The sequence below is a fragment of the Juglans microcarpa x Juglans regia genome, chromosome 6D, assembly GCF_004785595.1.
Source record: "Juglans microcarpa x Juglans regia isolate MS1-56 chromosome 6D, Jm3101_v1.0, whole genome shotgun sequence".
NCBI lineage: Eukaryota > Viridiplantae > Streptophyta > Magnoliopsida > Fagales > Juglandaceae > Juglans > Juglans microcarpa x Juglans regia.
This window is the reverse complement of record NC_054604.1, coordinates 8,546,708-8,565,399: the sequence shown is the minus strand read 5'-3', so window position 1 is coordinate 8,565,399 and position 18,692 is coordinate 8,546,708. Positions and strand designations below refer to the sequence as shown.

The 18,692-nt window shown below is 36.6% G+C and overlaps 5 protein-coding genes and 1 long non-coding RNA gene across 6 annotated transcripts; 3 read left to right on the top strand and 3 right to left on the bottom strand.

Annotated features, from left to right (window-relative positions):
• Positions 1–854: 854 nt before the first annotated feature.
• Positions 855–1,334, top strand: LOC121235358. The gene has a single exon (XM_041131707.1). The coding sequence runs from the start codon at positions 855–857 to the stop codon at positions 1,332–1,334; it is 480 nt and encodes a 159-aa protein (XP_040987641.1).
• A 1,895-nt stretch (positions 1,335–3,229) lies between these two features.
• LOC121234234 (pentatricopeptide repeat-containing protein PNM1, mitochondrial-like) lies at positions 3,230–5,645 on the bottom strand. The gene is made up of 2 exons (XM_041130105.1): positions 4,350–5,645; positions 3,230–3,679 (listed from the first exon to the last, which is right to left on the bottom strand). The coding sequence occupies exon 1, from the start codon at positions 5,628–5,630 to the stop codon at positions 4,428–4,430; it is 1,203 nt and encodes a 400-aa protein (XP_040986039.1). The 5' UTR covers positions 5,631–5,645; the 3' UTR covers positions 3,230–3,679; positions 4,350–4,427.
• Positions 5,646–7,515: 1,870 nt separating this feature from the next.
• LOC121234243 (protein CANDIDATE G-PROTEIN COUPLED RECEPTOR 2-like) lies at positions 7,516–11,405 on the bottom strand. Its single transcript, XM_041130120.1, has 6 exons — positions 10,828–11,405; positions 10,237–10,428; positions 8,342–8,504; positions 8,152–8,254; positions 7,985–8,066; positions 7,516–7,691 (listed from the first exon to the last, which is right to left on the bottom strand). The coding sequence occupies exons 1-6, from the start codon at positions 11,101–11,103 to the stop codon at positions 7,614–7,616; spliced, it is 894 nt and encodes a 297-aa protein (XP_040986054.1). The 5' UTR covers positions 11,104–11,405; the 3' UTR covers positions 7,516–7,613.
• A 1,838-nt stretch (positions 11,406–13,243) lies between these two features.
• LOC121234227 (flavonoid 3'-monooxygenase) lies at positions 13,244–17,067 on the bottom strand. Its single transcript, XM_041130095.1, has 3 exons — positions 16,461–17,067; positions 15,441–15,887; positions 13,244–14,014 (listed from the first exon to the last, which is right to left on the bottom strand). The coding sequence occupies exons 1-3, from the start codon at positions 16,911–16,913 to the stop codon at positions 13,373–13,375; spliced, it is 1,542 nt and encodes a 513-aa protein (XP_040986029.1). The 5' UTR covers positions 16,914–17,067; the 3' UTR covers positions 13,244–13,372.
• Positions 14,281–16,309, top strand: LOC121234258. Its single transcript, XR_005934349.1, has 3 exons — positions 14,281–14,321; positions 15,064–15,073; positions 16,184–16,309. It is a non-coding gene; the product is annotated as an uncharacterized LOC121234258 (long non-coding RNA).
• A 664-nt stretch (positions 17,068–17,731) lies between the features above and the next one.
• Positions 17,732–18,625, top strand: LOC121235357. Its single transcript, XM_041131706.1, has one exon. It carries the CDS (start codon positions 17,732–17,734, stop codon positions 18,623–18,625), a length of 894 nt encoding a protein of 297 aa, XP_040987640.1.
• Positions 18,626–18,692: the final 67 nt, after the last annotated feature.

The window sequence follows — 18,692 nt, the reverse complement described above, 5'->3', positions numbered from 1 at the left end:
CTCAAATTGCTCAATCCAAAACTCTTAAGGCTTCTCCTTGAAACTAGAAATTCTAAGGCCCTTGAACAACTATGGCAACTAAATAGTTTACAAAAATGTCTAGTCAAACTTAGGTCATCACATTAAGGCACCTATGTTTTCCATTCCGAGGCAGAGTAGCCCAGGGCCGGATGCTTTCGGTTCTTCTTTTAATATCTCTTGCTGGGATATTGTGAAAGAGGATGCAGTGGAGGTGGTAAGAGATTTTTTCAATGGATTTGAGTTGCCGAGGTTTTATACTTCTTCATATATTGTCCTTATTCCAAAGGTACTTGATCCTAAGAGTGTTGATAAATTTCGGCCAATTAGTCTTTGCTCGGTTGTGTACAAGATTTTCTTGAAGATCGTAGTGAATAGGTTGATAGGATTATTGCCTCATTTGATCTCTCCTGAGCAATGTGCTTTTATACCTGGGCGTAGTGTTTTTTAAAATATTTCTCTTGCACAAGAGATGGCTCATTCCATTAATAAAAGGGTTCAAGGAGGGAATATTATGGTAAAGATAGATATGGAAAATGCATATGATAGGGTGCATTGAGATTTTCTTTTCACAATCCTTGCAGGTTTTGGTTTTTCTCACAGGTTTTGTAAATTGGTGACGGAGTGTGTGAAGTCTCCATGGTATTATGTGATGATGAACGGTACTTATAAAGGTTTTTTCCAACCTAGAAGAGGGCTTCATCAAGGGGATCTTCTTTCTCCCTATTTGTTTATTTTGATGGAAGAGGTTTTTATCACGTTTACTAAGGAAGCAATTTGAAGAAGGGCGCATTGGGAAATCATATCACCCCACAGGAGCACCTTTGATATCGCATATGCTCTATGCGGATGATATATTGATTTTTCTAAATGGAGAGAAAAGATCATTGAGAAGGCTTGTGAACACTTTGTCTATTTATGAGAAGTGGTTTGGGCAACTGATTAGTAAAGAGAAGTCTGACATATATACTGCCAAGATCATCAGTGCAACTAGGAGACGTGGCCTGGTGAGGATTACTGGTTTTGTGGAGGGTCATTTTCCTGTGATATACTTGGGAGTTCTGTTGGTGAATGGTAAGCTTAAGGCTTGTCATTTGGAGCAGTTGGTTGTTAAAGTTCGATCAAAAGTGGCGGGGTGGAAGGTGAAATTATTGTCGCAAGGTGGGAGGCTCATTTTGCTCAAGCATGTGTTGTCTAGTATGGCTTCTCATTTGCTTGTTGTCATGGATGTGCCAAAGATTGTTATTAAAAAGATTAATGCAGTACTTTCTACATTTTTTGGGGGAGAACAGAGTGGGAAGGCTAAAACTAAATAGTGTGCTTGGTCCTGTATTTGTAAGCCAATAAGTGAAGGCCTGGGGTTGAGGGATTTCTCAAAAATTCAACGTGCTAGGCATATGAAATTGGCTTGGCTTCTTATGTCTCCTTGGCGGCTTGCCCACAAACTAGGTCGAGATTATGGAGGTCAGTGGTCTCGGTCATTTCGGAGGTATGTGAGCATGTAAAAATCAATGTGAGGGAGGGACAAGCTTTGTTCTAGTTCGATAGATGGGGTATTGAATGGCCCTTTATGTGACAGAGTTAATACGGTGGGAAATCCTAACCTGCAAATCAAAGATGTCTGGATTGGAGATGATTGGAACTCGGGGCTTTTAGAGCAATTAGTTTGGGAGGAGACTGTGGAGGAAGTGCAAAGGTGAATTTGTGCAGGTAGGTCAAGGAATGATGTGTTAATATGAAAAAAAAAACAAAGGATGGTCTATTTACATTGGCTAGTGCATGGGAATTAATCTGAGTCAAGGGTGAGATTTCTCCATGGATGGACTGGATTTGGAATCGTTTATTGCCTAAAAAGATCACGATTTGCATGTGGAGAACCTGCTTCAAATGCTTGTCTGTAGATGACAGAGTGCAGTCTCGTGGTATTGTTCTAACTTCTAGGTGTGATTGTTGTCTCTCCTCAAAGGAGAGGCTGGTCCATGTCCTTGCTTCAGGAGATATATTGCATAGAAGGTTTGGCACATGGCAACTGTGGCACTGGGAGCACCATGCATACACTCTGCTATCGTGGAATCACGTAGTAGTATGGATGGCTTGTACGAAAAAAATCTACTAAAAGGGATTTGTTGATTGGGTTGTTGCCAAGCATTCTAACTTGGCGTCTATGGCAGAGACGCTGTAAGGCCAGGACGGAAAGGGTCCATCCATGACAGTGTTGAGGGGGTATGGTTGTCAGTTCATCTATGGCTAGGGAAAGTGGTGAATGGGATTGAAGATAAAAGGGCCTTATTGCCGCTTGATGATCAGATCATGCGAGCTTTGGATATTCAGAATAATTATCGCCCAGTTGAGAAAGCAATTTTAGTGGCATGGACTAAGCCTCAGTACAGCTAGTGGAAGTTTGATGGTAGCTGCAGAGGGAATCCGGGAAGCTGTGGTGGTGGAGTGCTACGGGACCATAGAGGTGAGGTAAAGAGAGCTTTCTCCGCTCACTTTGGTTTCGGTACTTATGAGGCAAAGTTGAAGGCTTTACTGCAAGGGGTGGTTCTTTGTAAGGAGATGGGTTGTCAACAGGTTATTCTTGAATGTGATTCCAAGGTGGAAGTGGATTGGCTTGCTGCCCGTTGGTGCTCTTTGTGATATTTATGGAATTTTTGGGATGAGCTCCTTAGAGAATTGGAAGGGATAAATTATCAGGTGGTGCATCAATTCAGAGAAGGTAACCAAACAATTAATTTTTTGGCTAGAAGGGGTGAGGAAGTCTAAATTATAGGTTTGGTGCTGATGAGAGTCTGCCGAGACTTTCGGATTAGAATGGACAAGTTGGGGCTCGAAGGTAACCAAACAGTTAATTTTTTGGCTAGAAGGGGTGAGGAGGGTCTGAATTATAGGGTTGGTGCTGATGAAAGTCTGCCGAGACTTTTGCAAGAAATCATTATGGAGTTGGGGCTCCCAAGTATTAGATCCTAAGACTCGGGTTCGGTTGTTTTGGGCTATTGCATAGTATTTTTTGTTTTAGCTGCTGTTCTTTATTTTTGTTGTGTCCCACGGTTTTTCCTCCACCTCGTGAGGGCTTTTAATAAATTTAGAGGTGTAGTTCTCTTTTTTTTTTAAATAAAAATAAAAATAAATAAATAAATGATTTTGAGTTTTGAGTTTTGGCCGTTCCATTGGCTGGAGTCACAGTGATCATTAATTATGCAAGCTAAAATGACTAATACAAAAATTCTTCTAATAACATAAATAAAGGCTAATACATCTGTCTATATTAAAACAGACCATAATCATCTGCCAAATGATTCAATTCTGCTCTAGCGAAAACAGTCGTCAAAAGAAACATGCCATCCTGGATCATATAGCAGCAAACAAACAAATAAAGGCACATATCCCGCAGACAGAGAGAGCTGCGATTTTCTTATTGCAGTTGAAAGAATGCCTGAATAACATCGCACAGCATTTCAGGGATGGGAATCTCTGTGGCGTATTTTCACTTCAAATTATTCTGGTCGCTCAAAAGGCCACAAAATCTCTCATCAACTTCAAACTAAGCTCATCACTCCATCTGCTGCTACAATGACCAAAACGGAGATAAACTCCCTTACATTGGATTTTATTCAATCCCCCTTTAAAAGAGAGGCCATCCCGCCCTTGCCAGGAACTTCTATAAATGAAAAATAATTGCTGTCTATTAAAAAAAAACACACACACACAAAGAAAAAGAAAAAGTCCAACCTGAAAAGTGCCAAGTGTAAACTGTTAACAGCATAGCATTCCGAAGGCAGTAATCCTAACGTAAGTCATCAAAAAGGAAACAGACCAATTGTCAGACAAAATGCTTTAACCAGAGATGCCAAAGTCCAAGCAGAAGTACCACAAGTTGAACCTAAATCCAACCTCAAAACAAACAGATTGCCTTCAGGTTGAACCTAAAGAACACATTTCTCAACTAAAACTCGTAGACTGGAAAAATGATGAAAAACAGAACAGACACCCCCCCACCTTCTCTTGAACATGCCATGGAGAAGTACAGCTGAAAAGAAACACCATCCAGTTTCAAAAGCCCAATGCAAAACTTATTACTAACTGCATATAGGATCAACCAAAATATTGCATACACAGGTTACACAGTTCTGGGTTTCTAAGTAGGTTCCATAGATGAAGATAGTTAAAAGAAAGAAAGAACAATTCTAACAAGTTTAGTCTGCTGACAAGAAGAAAAAAAGTATGATTCCTCATGGTGCAAGAACTTTTATTTCTAGTGTCGCAAACCATAAGATTAAAACAGCAAGAGAAAATTAGAACAACGTAATCATCAGCCAAATGATTCAAACCTCGAAAGAAGAAAACCTGATCACCATTTTTATAGCACTTGATAATCCCAACATAGTGTGCCAAAAACACAAATGAGATCAGTAAGCTCGCCGCATCATTCGTTTAGGTTTCTTCACAAAACTCAATCTAATTTGCTTTAGCCGTCTCCTCTTCCTTGCCATCTTCTCCGGCAGTGTCTCCCTCTTCTTCTCACTCTTCACAACCTTCACCTTCTTCTTCACATATCTTGGGTCCACTGCGTATGCCGTAGGCTCCATGGCTATGCCTCTTTTTCTGGCCTCATTAAACAGCGCATTCGCCCTATCGAGACGATTATGAGCACACAATTTACCCATCAACAAATCATAAGTCTTGATCCCGGGTTCGCAGCCTTCCTCCTTCATCTTCTTGAAAACACTCAAAGCATGATCAATCCTCTCAATGCCACACAAAATCTTCAAGAACCCATAATATTCCTTTTTATCAAGTTTGCCACCGTCCCCGGCAGACCTCATTCCATCAATCATTTCATCCCCTTCTCCCACCCTCGCCGCCTGATACAAACTCCTAATCAAAACAAGAAACGTAGTCTCATCCGGATAACAACCCCACTCTCCCATCCTATAAAACAATTTCACGGCGTCCTCGGTCTTCCTAATCTTGCATAAGTTAGTGATCAACACGTTGAAGGTCTCCACATTTCTTGGAACCCCATGAACATCCATTTGGACCAACACCTTCTCGGCCTCCGAATGAAGCCGAAACGGGTCCTTCTCCCTACAAATCTTACAAACACAGTCAAGAATCGCGTTGTACGCCATTGTCCCAATCTCGAACCCTCCCCTATACATCTGCTCAGCCAATCTCTTGGCCTCGTCAAGCTTCCCATCCACGCACCAACCTTTCACCAACAAATTGCAAATTCTCTCGTCGGGAAAAAACTCGTTTGCCAAGTTTTTCACCATTCGCTCGGCGTAACTCGCACACCCATTACCACAAAGCTTTTCAACCACAAGTAAAAGCGATTCTTTGTCTCGCTTGAGCCCGTAATCGACCTCCATCCTCTGGAAAAACGACACCACATCAGTCGGCCGCCCGGCACGGACAAGCCTGTCAATGGCAGATTCCAGGGTTTTAGGCCCAGCGAGTCCAACTCCATTCACGAGGACTTCGTGGATCGCCTTGAAATCCTTGCGTCGGCCGAAGTAATCGACAAAGTAGGACAGAGTTTCATCGGTGTGAGTGAAACTAGGGTTGGAGATGAGCCAGTGATTAAACCCCCAGGACCGTACGGCCGGCATCGGGGGAGAGATTGAGCGTGGAGAGGACCAAGGAAGGTATTGGGTTGATGTGGGAGAAGCTTAGGTGGAGTCTTTGGGAGATTGGAAGTGGTTCTGAGTCAGGGTTTTTGAGGAGCTCGGAGGAGAGGGAGAGGGAAATGGGGTCTGGTTCTTGCGGCGTGGAGGAGGCGGTATTCTTAGAAGCAGCAGCAGCAAAGGTTCTAGAGAGAGACTGAGAACTTTGTGGGCATTGGCAATGGTGGCGGAGATGGGAGAAGAAGGAAGTGATTTTGTTGGGCGATAGATGCTGCTGATAAGAAACCGTCTGCTTAGAGAAACATCGGAGAAAGAGTCCCTGAAGTGGCATTTTTCATACACAAGAAGAAGAAGAAGAACAGAGAGACCCAGTAGGGAGAAGTAACGAGAAAGTGAAAAATTTTCCAGGACAAGCGCAATGGAGAGAGAAGATTTTGGAGTGAAATTCAGTTTTATAATATTTTACATGATTATATTTTTTAAAAATTTATTTTACAACATATATTATAAAATATATTTGTGTGGTATCATGGAGAGGAAATACTTAGGGTGATAACATGTGATACAAATCTTTAGTCCAACATGAACACGATACGAAATTAGTAGATTTGAGTTTGATATTAACTAGTTCGAATCAAAACGGATTAATCCGTTAAGATACGATTTATAAACGTTCAAGATACTTAATACAAAGTCAATCCGTTTTTACTTATTTAGAATTTATTTTAAAATTAAAATTTTATTATTGTTAAGTTGTAAAATTGATATTTATCAGTATACTTATATTTTTATTATTTTTATTGTTGAGATTATAATTTTAAATCTATACTCATATTTGTTTTTATATGGTTTGTAATATTGATTTTATTATATATTAAAATTTGAAAAATATTGATACATATTTTTTAAGATATTGTGATTATTAATAAATATAGATTTTGACTTATATGAAATTATGTTAATCAGGTCAAATGAGTTATGAGTTTTAGTTGAACCTATTTACATAAAACAAACAAGTTGAAATGAGTTGTGTTGTGTTAACATATTTCTAATTAATTATTAAATTGGTGATACAATACGACCAATTATTTAAATAAGTTGGGTTAAAGTTTTAAAAGTTTGACACATTTAACTTAACGGGTTGGATTCGAGTTGACCTATACAATCGAATGTTCATGACTTGACACAACATGAACACGATCCGAAAACACGATTTGTCACAAAAAATTTCATATCTTAAAAAATATCTAATATTTAAGTATTTTTTATGGGGAAAAATACAATAACCCCCAAAAAAAAATATCTTAGAAAAGTGTATCCAAACAACTAATCAATTATAATTTTCCCTTTCACAAGTTTAAATACAAAACATATCAAAAATAAATTATCCTAATAAATAATAAATTTTCATTCTATCTACTTTTACAAATTTTTATATAAATTAAGCCTTCATTTCTTTATTATATCAATAAGAAGATTCAAATCACATTACTTATACTCCAAAATGACTAGTCAATAATATAATTGGAATTTCATTAAAACCTTATAAGGAGTAAGAACTTCTCATTCCTAAATAATATAGAATCTCATATGCCATCTACCATTATTCTTATCATACGGGTATCACATTTATTATAGGTATCGGGCAATTTATACCTTAGTTGATGCACCCTTTTTTTTCAACTATAGTCATTGTAAGAGTAAGAACTAAGTTACAAAACTAAGAAATTTTCTCCAATTGTCTGATCGAGTTGTGTAATTCAATCATAGAGAAAAATAGGCAATATGTGAATCTATAACGTTTAATGTTGTCCGTATAGAGAGGTGTATATGCATAAGAAAGAAACGAATTTCCTTTGTTACATTCAAAGCGCAGAATCCAAGAGAAGCTTCTTTTTTTAAGTTAATTTACAGAGTGTACAACAAAGCCTAAGTCTATATTCTACCTATGCACAAATTGTAAATCGACTAATCCCAATCAGCATCAAAAAACCCAGCATCCTTCATCTCGGAGTAATATGCGTTTTCCAAAAGAAAATCATCCTCCTGTAAACGTCAAAACGTGAACTTGTGTCATATTCTCTTGAAAAATTATATTTGCAGTCATAGAGTGCGCATGTGCTACTCACTCTTTAAAAAAAAAAAAAAAATTAAAAATAGTAAATATAAAATTTACATGAAAAAATTATTTTTTTAATAATAAACCTCACTCTTTTTTAAAAAAAATGCGCGACACTTACATAACCTATAAATGTATCTAGCATTACTCTATTCTCCGTGCACAAAACAAAACAAGAAAACAATATTTCTATGACTACAGTATGTGGTGGAGAAATCACCTGGAAAAAATCAGCTAGAAAAGTTACATAGAGGAAAGGAAGATAGAGCGAGTGATAGCAGAAAACAGTGAGGTTATACAACCTGCATCAAAGGTGAGACAACCAATATCTCAGTGCCAAATTGAATGCAATAAATGAAATTTGACAAACTTGAAATTTAGAGGTACCAAATCCCGAAGCTGGCCCCCATCACGGCAAGCCCACATCCAAATAATGCTACTGCACTAACTGTAAACATTATCACGATGTAATTGTAGAATGCTGGTCTGGCTGCAGAAGATAATGAAACAATTTCACACACAATTAGAATAAATCCTACAAGAACTATGAAGATGACAGAATTTGAAATGAACTCACGATGCAGACTGTCTCTCGATTTTGAGAAATGCACAAACAAAATGTAGCCGTAAGCTGCAGTTAGCAATAGCTTATGCATGATCCATAAACCCCACTTCACCTTATTTGTACTTCCAACACCATCGAGGAACAGAGGAACCCCAAACCCAAATACATAAATTACCTGAAAATGAAGTATCCAATAATGAAAAAGCCAACTATCATTCCAATAGATGTACAAGACAGTAAAGGCACAAGTAAATAAATGATGGGAGACTGGTTTCTAATTTGGATTCCATGCTTATAAAGTAAATAGTAGCTTCAACTACCAAAGGACAGAAATTGAGACAATGGGATATCACATTTAATCGATCAGCACATGACTGGGAATAAGAGCTGCTTTCTTATTCTTCAACCATTTGTACTCAACTAGGTTGAGAGGAGGAGGATAAGATGTGATCAGGCACTCATTTTCCTTGGATAGGTATTAGGTGGAACAAAGCTCCATAGAGTGTGGCCTTCTGTGTGTGGAGTGCCGCATTGGGGAAGACCCTTACTGTGGATAAGTTGAAGAGGAGAGAGTTTTAGTAATGGCTGGATGCTGCATGAGTAAGAAGAGTGGGAATCAATTGGTCATTTGTTGCTGTATCAATGCACATTGTGACTCGCTGTATCACTGCACAATCACCATGTGTGCCCAAAGAAAGGAAAGACCCTCAAGATCATCCTCCTCCCAGAATCTCTTATTTCAACAAAGACATAATTCCAGAAAACTTAAATACAAGCAAATATGCATGTGCATTTTGTCCAGAACTAGACTCGGGTATGTAACGTAAATGAAGTAATACAAGCCCTTCATTGGCTCATCTTCCCAGATATTAATTCACATGAGCAGGAAAAAAAAAAAAAAAAAAAAAGCCTTGTGGTTTCATGGAATACAATGCAGATAATTATGTCACCACTAATATCATCCTTAAATGCGCTCATACATGGGGTAACATTTATCTAAGTTAGCTTAAGCACTCTATAAAAGTTACTAGGTAATTAAAGTGATCGCTACTATACAAATTAGTAACAATATTATTGCATTGTTGCAGGTAGATTCCACTTTTCTACTTTTTAGGTTTTTCTTTTCACTATGATTGGAAGCATATATCATAGGCACACGCTTAATCACTAGTCACATGTTAACGCAACTAATAATACACAAGACTTATAGATAAACCAACTATTTCCAACCATATCAATTATACAACAGTCCAATACCAGCCCCACATCCAAATTTTAACATATACATCATATCCCACTCCAAAATTACTAGAAGAGCTTGGACACACCTGGACTTCTGTTTTTCATGGTTTGTACAATACCAAAATTATGATGGATACATTAACAAAGTAGACAATATAAAACTTTCAAGGTTTTTGCTAACAGTAGACATCATAAAACTCAACTCCAGCACGCATGCAATTTTTTCATATCATGCTAGTGCAAAGCCATGAGTTGCACGCAACAATGCCTTAAATAGATTTCACTGAAGGAAAGATTCTCACCTAAAAACACTCCAGAACTCTTGCTTTCTTTGCCAGTATAAACTAGTGCTTTGCCAACAGCACAACTTAGTCAACTTAAATAGATCTCATTTAGCTATTAGTACTTGAATGAAAGAGCAGGCAAGAGATTACAAAACAGTAAAAAGGTTATGTTTGAGTAAATAAGATAATATTTGCATGGCAATTCCACAGCGAGGATTATAACAATAAATTAGATCACAAGTAAGCAAGGGAACAGGACTTACAAACCCTCAACATAGATATCAAACAGGCGACAGTGAAAAATTAAAACCATCATAATTGGAAAAGACTGCACGATGAGGCCATAACATAGCACCGCTTTAAGCAGAAGCGAAATGTTACCTTAAGAAGCATATCCATCCCTACAATGATCCCTGAGACAGCGAAGTTATGTGCTAAAGCATCCAACCCACTAGCATAATCGTCCTGAAGTAAGAAAGCCAACAAGCTAATCTCCAAACAAAGCATCCCAGATGTTGTGAATAACGAAAGGAGATTCCACCCCACCTCCTTCCCCGGAGAGCATTGCCATGTCTGTTTCATCAAAATCAAGTTTCAACCAATTAGGTCCTAAATAAATAGTTTCTTGCCCCAAGATTAAGGCCCTACCACTCTCCACCACTCGACCAATAGTATATAAATATAATATATATATATATAAGTAATAATTCTTCATTAATAAGCGACTCGACCAATAGTATTTTGATCACCATTATCGCATCCTTCATTCCATTCAAAACAAAAACAAACAAATCTACCGGCGCTAATACTACGATTATTGCAAAAAAAAAAATCTTCTGTGCAAAGAGCTCGCCGGTCCGGATCAACTTTAAAGTTTGAATTGAAGTTAATCAACCACACAAGACAAGCACAGAAAACGTACAAATAATAAAGAAAAAGTGAGTTCGAAACAAAGGGAGGGAGGGGGAGCACCTGGAGAGACGACCAACCGAGGTTGAGAGCGGTAACGAGCCAGAGGAGGGCATAATAGGAAATCGTAACGTAGGAGCGACGGGTGTAGAGCTTCTTCAGGTTCTTCTTGGCATGGGCGGCAAGGTAGACCACGAAGAGGACGGAGAAGACGACCAGAACGGCGACGAACCAGGGTGCTTGGCACTCGGAGTCGAGCAAATTATGGCCATTGGTTTTAGCAGGAAGGCTCGGGGTAGAGAGGGAAGAGTTGGTGCTGACTTGGAGACTTGCGGACATCTTTCTTTCCAGAAGGAGAGGGAGAGTCGAACGAAGAATAGAGGGTAGTAGTAATGGAAACCCTAATTTGTACGGTTGAGAATTGAGATTGAGAGGGGGACAGAAAACATTGTTTGGTTGGTGAGAAAAAAAAAAGAAAAGAAAATAGAAAGGGAAAAAGGAAAAGAAAACGAAAGTTAGTTGGTTCCGTTGGATTGAGGCTTTGAATCGATAATGCAATGGAGACGGGCGGAGGCTTTGAATCGATAATGTAATGGAGACTTCAATTTTTGCTGAATTTGCAATTTTACGATTTTGCTCGGCCACACCACTTTTTTTTTTTTTTTTAATCAAATATTTATATTTTTTAAGAATATTTTGATGGGACGTGTTATAAAGAAATTACATATTTTTAAATGATTGGTTTATATTTAAAATTTTTTTTATTTCAATTATTATTTTATATTTAAATTAACGTAACTTTAAATAATACATTAAATTTATTATACAATATAACGTATTATATAAAATTATATTAATCTGTAAAATAAAATTTTTTTATAATTAAAATTATTTTCTTTAGTTTATAATTATTAATATTTTTTTAAAAATATTTTATTATTTTCTGGATTATGAATATTTTTTTTCATTTTAACCTAAGTGGCGGTCTGACCACCTCAAGAGGGTTGGTTGTCCACTCCATTTGGCCACCACCCCAATCCCGGAGCGATAAGATCCGTTCTAAAGCAAGGTGATTCATCTCTGCCCAAAGACAAATAAAAATGCTAGTTGAACTAATAAAAGTGATCATAAAAGTAACTGATTGAATTTTTTATTTTTTATTTTTTTCTATTTAATGATTAAGGGAGTGAATATTAGTGAATTGATATTTTTTAAAAAAATATATATTTAAAATTGTGTAAAAAATGATTAAAAAAAATACATTTACACTCATTGGTACACTTCCTTCGATTAAATATTGGTCCCATTAGCACTGTCCCAAAGATAAATGCACTCTATGCTTCTAATATATTTTTCTTAAGTAATCTTTTGTTTTAAATGTATTCTAAAAAAGTCATTGCCCATGCATGCATTTAAAATGCTATACAATCCTTATGTGTATTTTATTAGAGGGTTTTACACATCATACTTCTCTAAAAAGTGCATGAAATAATTTGATTTTAAGACAAATCACAAAGACCAACTTTATTTTATTTATTTGGAAATTATTTTTTTTTTTTTTTTTGGTAAAAGACTTTGTGTTTCTTTTAATATGCAAGTAAAATTGAAAGAAAAATTATGTTATAAATTTAGAATAAATGTCAAAAAAAAAAATTATATTAACAGTGTAAATATTCGTTTTTGGTATTTTACATATGAAATCATTGAAACTTATTAATTGTTGATGAGTGTGATTAAAAAAAAAACTTTTAATTAAAATTGATATTGATATTTATCAATTATAAAGAGATAATTTATTTGTTTGTTTTTCTTTAGGCATCGATTGAAAATTATTTGATAGTGCTTTTTATTTTTATTTTTTTAAGTTTTAATTTTCATTCATTTTGTGATGGATGTCTTTCTCACTTTTAGCGAAAATATGAATCGCGAGATAGGTAGATAAATTTTGTGGGTTCTGCACTATTTAATATTATCTGTAGACGATATTAAATATTGTAAAATGAAATGTAGAGTATACACTCACACTATTAACATGACAAGATTTAATTTGTAAAGATTATTTAATTTTAAACTTCTTTAGAGAATAAAATCTTGTTACGTCATCATCAGTATGAAAAGTGCGTCTTTCACACCGACTTATAAATAATATAAATGTTGTGGAATACACGTGCAATATTAAATACCAAACTAAATATGGTTTGACAAAGATACCGCATGCTAAATAGAGAAATTCTTTTCATTAATCACTATTTATCATTTTACACTCCACATCTTATAAAAAATAATTTCATATCTTATGAAAAATACATCTGCACCAATGAAAAAATTATAAATATAGAGTGTAGAAGTGAATAGTGACTGATACATAACATTAAATATTGCCAACTAGTTTAGTACTACTGGTTCAACTAGTTTCCTTGTAGAGGATTTTTTTCATGTGCATTCTTCATATAAACCGTATCAAAGACTCATGCAAGAGTAAGATAAACACGTCTTGGTGCCTGGTGGCACCATTTATGCTAATTCATCACCAACTTATCCAAATGGTAGATAGCATTACTCAAAAGCGTACAAACTATAATCCTTTTGTTCTTAACCCTTTTCGAGATTATGCTCGATAAGCTTGCGGGGACAGCCTCGGTCGAGGGTGCACCACTAAGGGCGCGGCGCGTTGCAGGGTCAGCCCATATGCTTCATCCATGTTCAGCTTCTCAGGCCTCAATCCGTCGGCCAATTCCCAATCAAATGCATGAACTAGGGTTGCTGCTAGGAGCTGAACCATTCGCAACCCCAAGCTCATCCCAGCACATATTCTACGCCCAGCACCAAATGGTATGACTTCAAAATCATTTCCTCTAACATCAACATGGGCCTTGCTACTACCGGGAAGGAATCGCTCGGGCCTAAACTCTAGCGGGCTTTCCCATTGCTCTGGATCCCGAGATATGGCCCATACATTGACCAAAAGGGTGGATCCCTTGGGGATGTGGTAGCCGTTGATTTCACAGTCTTCGGACGCCATCCGTGGCAGAGATAGGGGAGTCGATGGGTGGAGCCGGAAGGTCTCCTTAATGACGGCCTGGAAGTAGGTGAGTTGGGGTAGGTCCAACTCGCTTACGAGCCGATCTCGACCCACAACGGAGTCAAGCTCCCGTTGGACACTGGCCAAGATCTTGGGGTGCCGGACGAGTTCTGCTATGGCCCATTCCACCGTACTAGATGAGGTGTCAGTGCCTGCTGTGAACATATTCTGCAACCATGAATCAATTTCCTACTACTTCAGATCACAACCCAACAAACAACATTAAATAAATTTGTATAAAAATAAAAATTAAAAAAATTAATAAAGAGTACTGTTAGGTTCACAAAAAAATTTTATAAAAATAATTTTATAAATTAATGTGATTTTATCTATTCATTAGATTTATTTTATAATAAAAATAATTTTATAATTAAACAAATTATATAAAATAATATTAATTTATAAATAATTTTATAATTAAATTAATCACATTAAATTATATTAATTTATAAAATTATTTTTATATAATTATTTTGTCGCTTTGATAAATAGTTAGCAGAAAAGCGACTGTTCTGTGGACCCGTGACAGCCGTTTCGTTAGGCTTTCAGATCGACTACCCGACAACTTTGTTGACATGAGAAAAGCGATTATTCTGTGGACTCGTGACAGCCCTTTCCTTGTGTGTTAGAGTTAGGTTTAGTTTGGATTTTTAATTCCTTACGATTTATCTCAACTAATTTTAATAATTTTTTTAAATTTTAATACAAGATATAATAAATAATTTAATTTTTTTAAAATTTAAAATAATAATAATATTAAAAAATAATATTCTAACAATATTTTATCATTTCAACTCAACTCAACTCACTTTAATATCTAAATACACTCTTACATGAGCATTGATTTTATCATGTCCACTCATTAAAAAATGAGTCATTCCAGGTCGAATCTCTAACTCCACACACCGCATATAATTCGTTATTTCACATGAGTCTCGTGAGTAGAATCATTATTGATATGTTACACACTATATATTATATATAAAAAAATTTTTATTTTTATTAAACTAAATAAATTCTTCTACTTATCATGATAAGGAAAAAAATATATATATATATAATTCATATGTAATGTGTAGATAATGAGTAAAATTTTTCTTAAAAAAAAATCTGATTCACAAAACAATTAACAAAATATAAAAAATAGTTTGTGAATATTAATAAAATAATTTGAGTTAAGATGTTTTATTGAGTTTTGAAAATGAAAAGTGAAAAAGTTGAATAAAAGTATTACAAGGTTAAAATATTTATTGTTTTTATTTTAAAATTTGAAAAATAATATTATTTTTTGTATTTTGTTTAAAAGTTTAAAAAAGTTGTAACTATTAATTAAAATTAAAAAATATTTTGTGTACATATAGAGAGAGCAGTTACATTTGTTTTTTTTTTTCAGATAAGATGAGATGAGTTACAATTAAAGTTAAAAGTTAAATAAAATATTATTAAAATATCTTTTTTAATATTATTTTTATTTTAAAATTTAAAAACGTTAAATTGTTTATTTTATTTTTTATAAAAATTTAAAAAATTTATAATAATTAATTAAAATAAAATAAAATGAATTGAAAGAAGTTACGAAGAGAAACGAAATTACCAAAAGTAAGGCTTTGATCTGTGTGTCTGTGAGCTTCCCCCCCTCACCATCATCAGACTTCTCCTTCAAAGAAATCAAAGTGCTCAACATGTCCACGTGCTGCCCAGCAGCGCTCCTTTTGTGCTCCTCAACGATGGCTGTCAAAAACGTGTCGAACCTCTTGTGGAGCTTCTTCATCTTACCTGCCACCCCCTGTAAGTCTAGCCACTCCAGTGCCGGTATAAAGTCACCGACGTTGAAAACTCCGGCCAGCACCATCACCTCCACCACCATTGATTTGAACTCGTCCGCCTTCTCATCACCGCCGCCGCTACCATCTCCGAACATTCTCCGGCCTAGCATCACCCTCCCTAGTGCGTTTACAGTGCAAACATTGAGCAATTGTGCCAAGTTCACTGGCTTGGAGTCTGCTTTTGCTAGGGCTCTTGCTAGCACTGCCACTTCTTCCTGATCATCATTATCAATATTCACTATACTGAATTAATATTTAATAAAGTGTACCCTCCAAAAATAATTTATAATTCTTAATAATTATAACAAAAAATAAAAAAGGTAATACGTTAAAGAATCCAACATACTTAATACAGTGGTACAATCACAAAAATATTATATCACAAATTAACGTGTTTTTATGTAATTTATTAGATCTGTTTTACAATAAGAATAATTTTATAATATAAAAAATCACATCAAACTACATTAATTTATAAAATTAATTTTATGTAATTACTTTATAGTTAAAGTATTTCTCTACTTAATAATTGTTTAATTTGAAATATTTCAAATTATTATTATTTTTTTTAATCCTACTTGCAAGGCATTAATTTAGGACACACTTTCTACATGTTTCTGATCCATGCATATGCCAGTTTGCAAATACAATTTTCATGAACATGAAAAATACTTGTCATGTCATATTTTATATACTATAATCAAATATTATATATATATATATATGTATGTATGTTTAATGTATGCATGCTTGACGTCACTCGAAAGCAGCTGGGGAATGAGTCAAACCTGGCGGACATGCCTGAAATCATCCAAGGCCTTTCCGGAGAAGAGGTGGACGGAGCTAATCTTCCGGAGCATGCGCCACCGGGGGCCGTAGGGGGCGAAGACGAGGTCCTGGTAATTGTAAGCAATATACTTGGCACCGGAGTTAGGCGGCCGGCTGGAGAAATTTGCGTCATGGGTCTTCAAGAACTGGGAGGCTACGGACGCCGACGCAACAACGATGACATCTACGAATCCGAGACGGAGGTGCATGAGAGGGCCGTAGGTGCGTGCGAGGGCGGCGAGGGAGTGGTGGGGCACGGGGCCCATGTGGGGCAAGTTTCCGATGATCGGCCATGGCTTTGGGCCAGGAGGGAGGGGGGGAAGGTGGCCGGGGCGGCGAGTGGTAAGCTTGAGGAGGTAAAAGAGGAAGATAGCGAAGAAAATGGTGGCGAGAATGAGAGATGAAGGAGACATGGCGAGCTTTAATTTTGTCTGTGCTGTGAAGCTTTGGGCAGAGAGGTACTGGAGTTAAGGGGCAGGGGAGGGGAAGATATATGGGGCTGAGTAAGTGATATTCACGAGTTGGTTGAAACGTGTGCATGCATGTGCGGGTTAGCTAGGTTGGTTTTGACTGTTAGCTTCAATCTATTTTTCGACACTGTCCTCTGTACTCCGTTGATCATTTTTTGGACTTTTTCTCGAGGATTGTGACATTATAATTGTTTGACCCAGTGAAAATATATTATAAATATATATATATATATATATATATTGTAATGAATAAATATATTTCTAAGTTTATTATCGACATTCTAAATATATGGTTATGATGAAACTGCATGGACCCAAGATGCCAACGGTTCCTCTCGATAAAGATATAACAGTGAAATGAGGAATATAATTTTGTTAGAGGCTGTGACCTGTCAATCTATTCTTTTATTCATTTTATTATTTATTACAATTTGTAATATATAAATAGCGATACACATCTATAAATGAGATATAGAATACAATTCAATTATTCACCAACTTTGGCACTCTGTTACGTTCATCTTCTCCAGAACCTCTTCACTACATTTCTTTCTCTGTGCCACTATTAACATGGTACCAAAGCCATGACAGACACCTCACCTCCAAACACTAAAACCAATGATTCCCATATGTCTTCCAATCCTGAAACCAATCCACACCATCCCCCTAATCCCTATTACATCTAGCCTGGTGAATGAGTTTCTTCTCCACTGGTTCCAGATTTACTCATCACTAAGTACTATGTGACTTGGGCAAGAATCATGCGTTGGGCTCTCACTATCAAAAACAAACTTAGATTTATCAATGGGAAAATTCTCAAACCTTCCACTACTGCAGATCCTCTGTATGCCCCTTGGGAACGCTGCAATAATATGGTGATTGCTTGGATACAACAGTTAGTCAACTTTGAACATCAATCGAGCATCGCGCATGCAGAAACTGCTGCTAGTTTGTGGAATGATCTTTGTGAACGATTCTCAATCCAAAATGCTCCCAGAATTTTTCAACTCACCAAATCTATCTCCTCACTCACACAGGATGATGATTCGGTAAGTCAGTATTACAACAAACTTAAGAGTTTTTGGGATGAACTTGAAATATATGAGCCTATACCATCATGTACATGCGGAGCAGTAAAAACACTAATGGATTATACTCATAGAAGCAAGGTCATGCAGTTCCTCATGGGACTAAATGACTCTTATGATTCGATCCGAGCTCAGATTCTGCTCAATGATCTTCTCCTTGCCTTAAATCGTGTTCTATCTCTTGTTCAACAAAAGGAGAGGCACAGACAACTACACTCCTCACCAGCACCTATTGCAATGGCTGCCAAGGGACCAGATCAATGCAGTCCATCTGCTTATCATAGAGATCGATTATTTTACTCTCATTGCAACATCTCCAGACATTCGTTGGAGCAATGTTTCAAAGCAAACCCAAATTTACCTGTGTGTTCTCATTGCCGTATACCGAGACACACCAAAGAAAGTGCTACAAGCTCAATGGATTTCCTCCCGGGCACAAAAGTAATGCCAAATATAAATCATGATCTCCCGGCTGTGCATCTCTCTGAGGATCACCCGGGCCTGGAACATGTCCACGAAGACGCAGTCTCGAGTGTCCCGTGCTGCGTGAGAGGGTGGTGCTGCTGATCGGTCTCATTGGCTCCCGTTTACGCTCTACAACATCAGGCACGACACCGGTAAATAGTAGAAATCG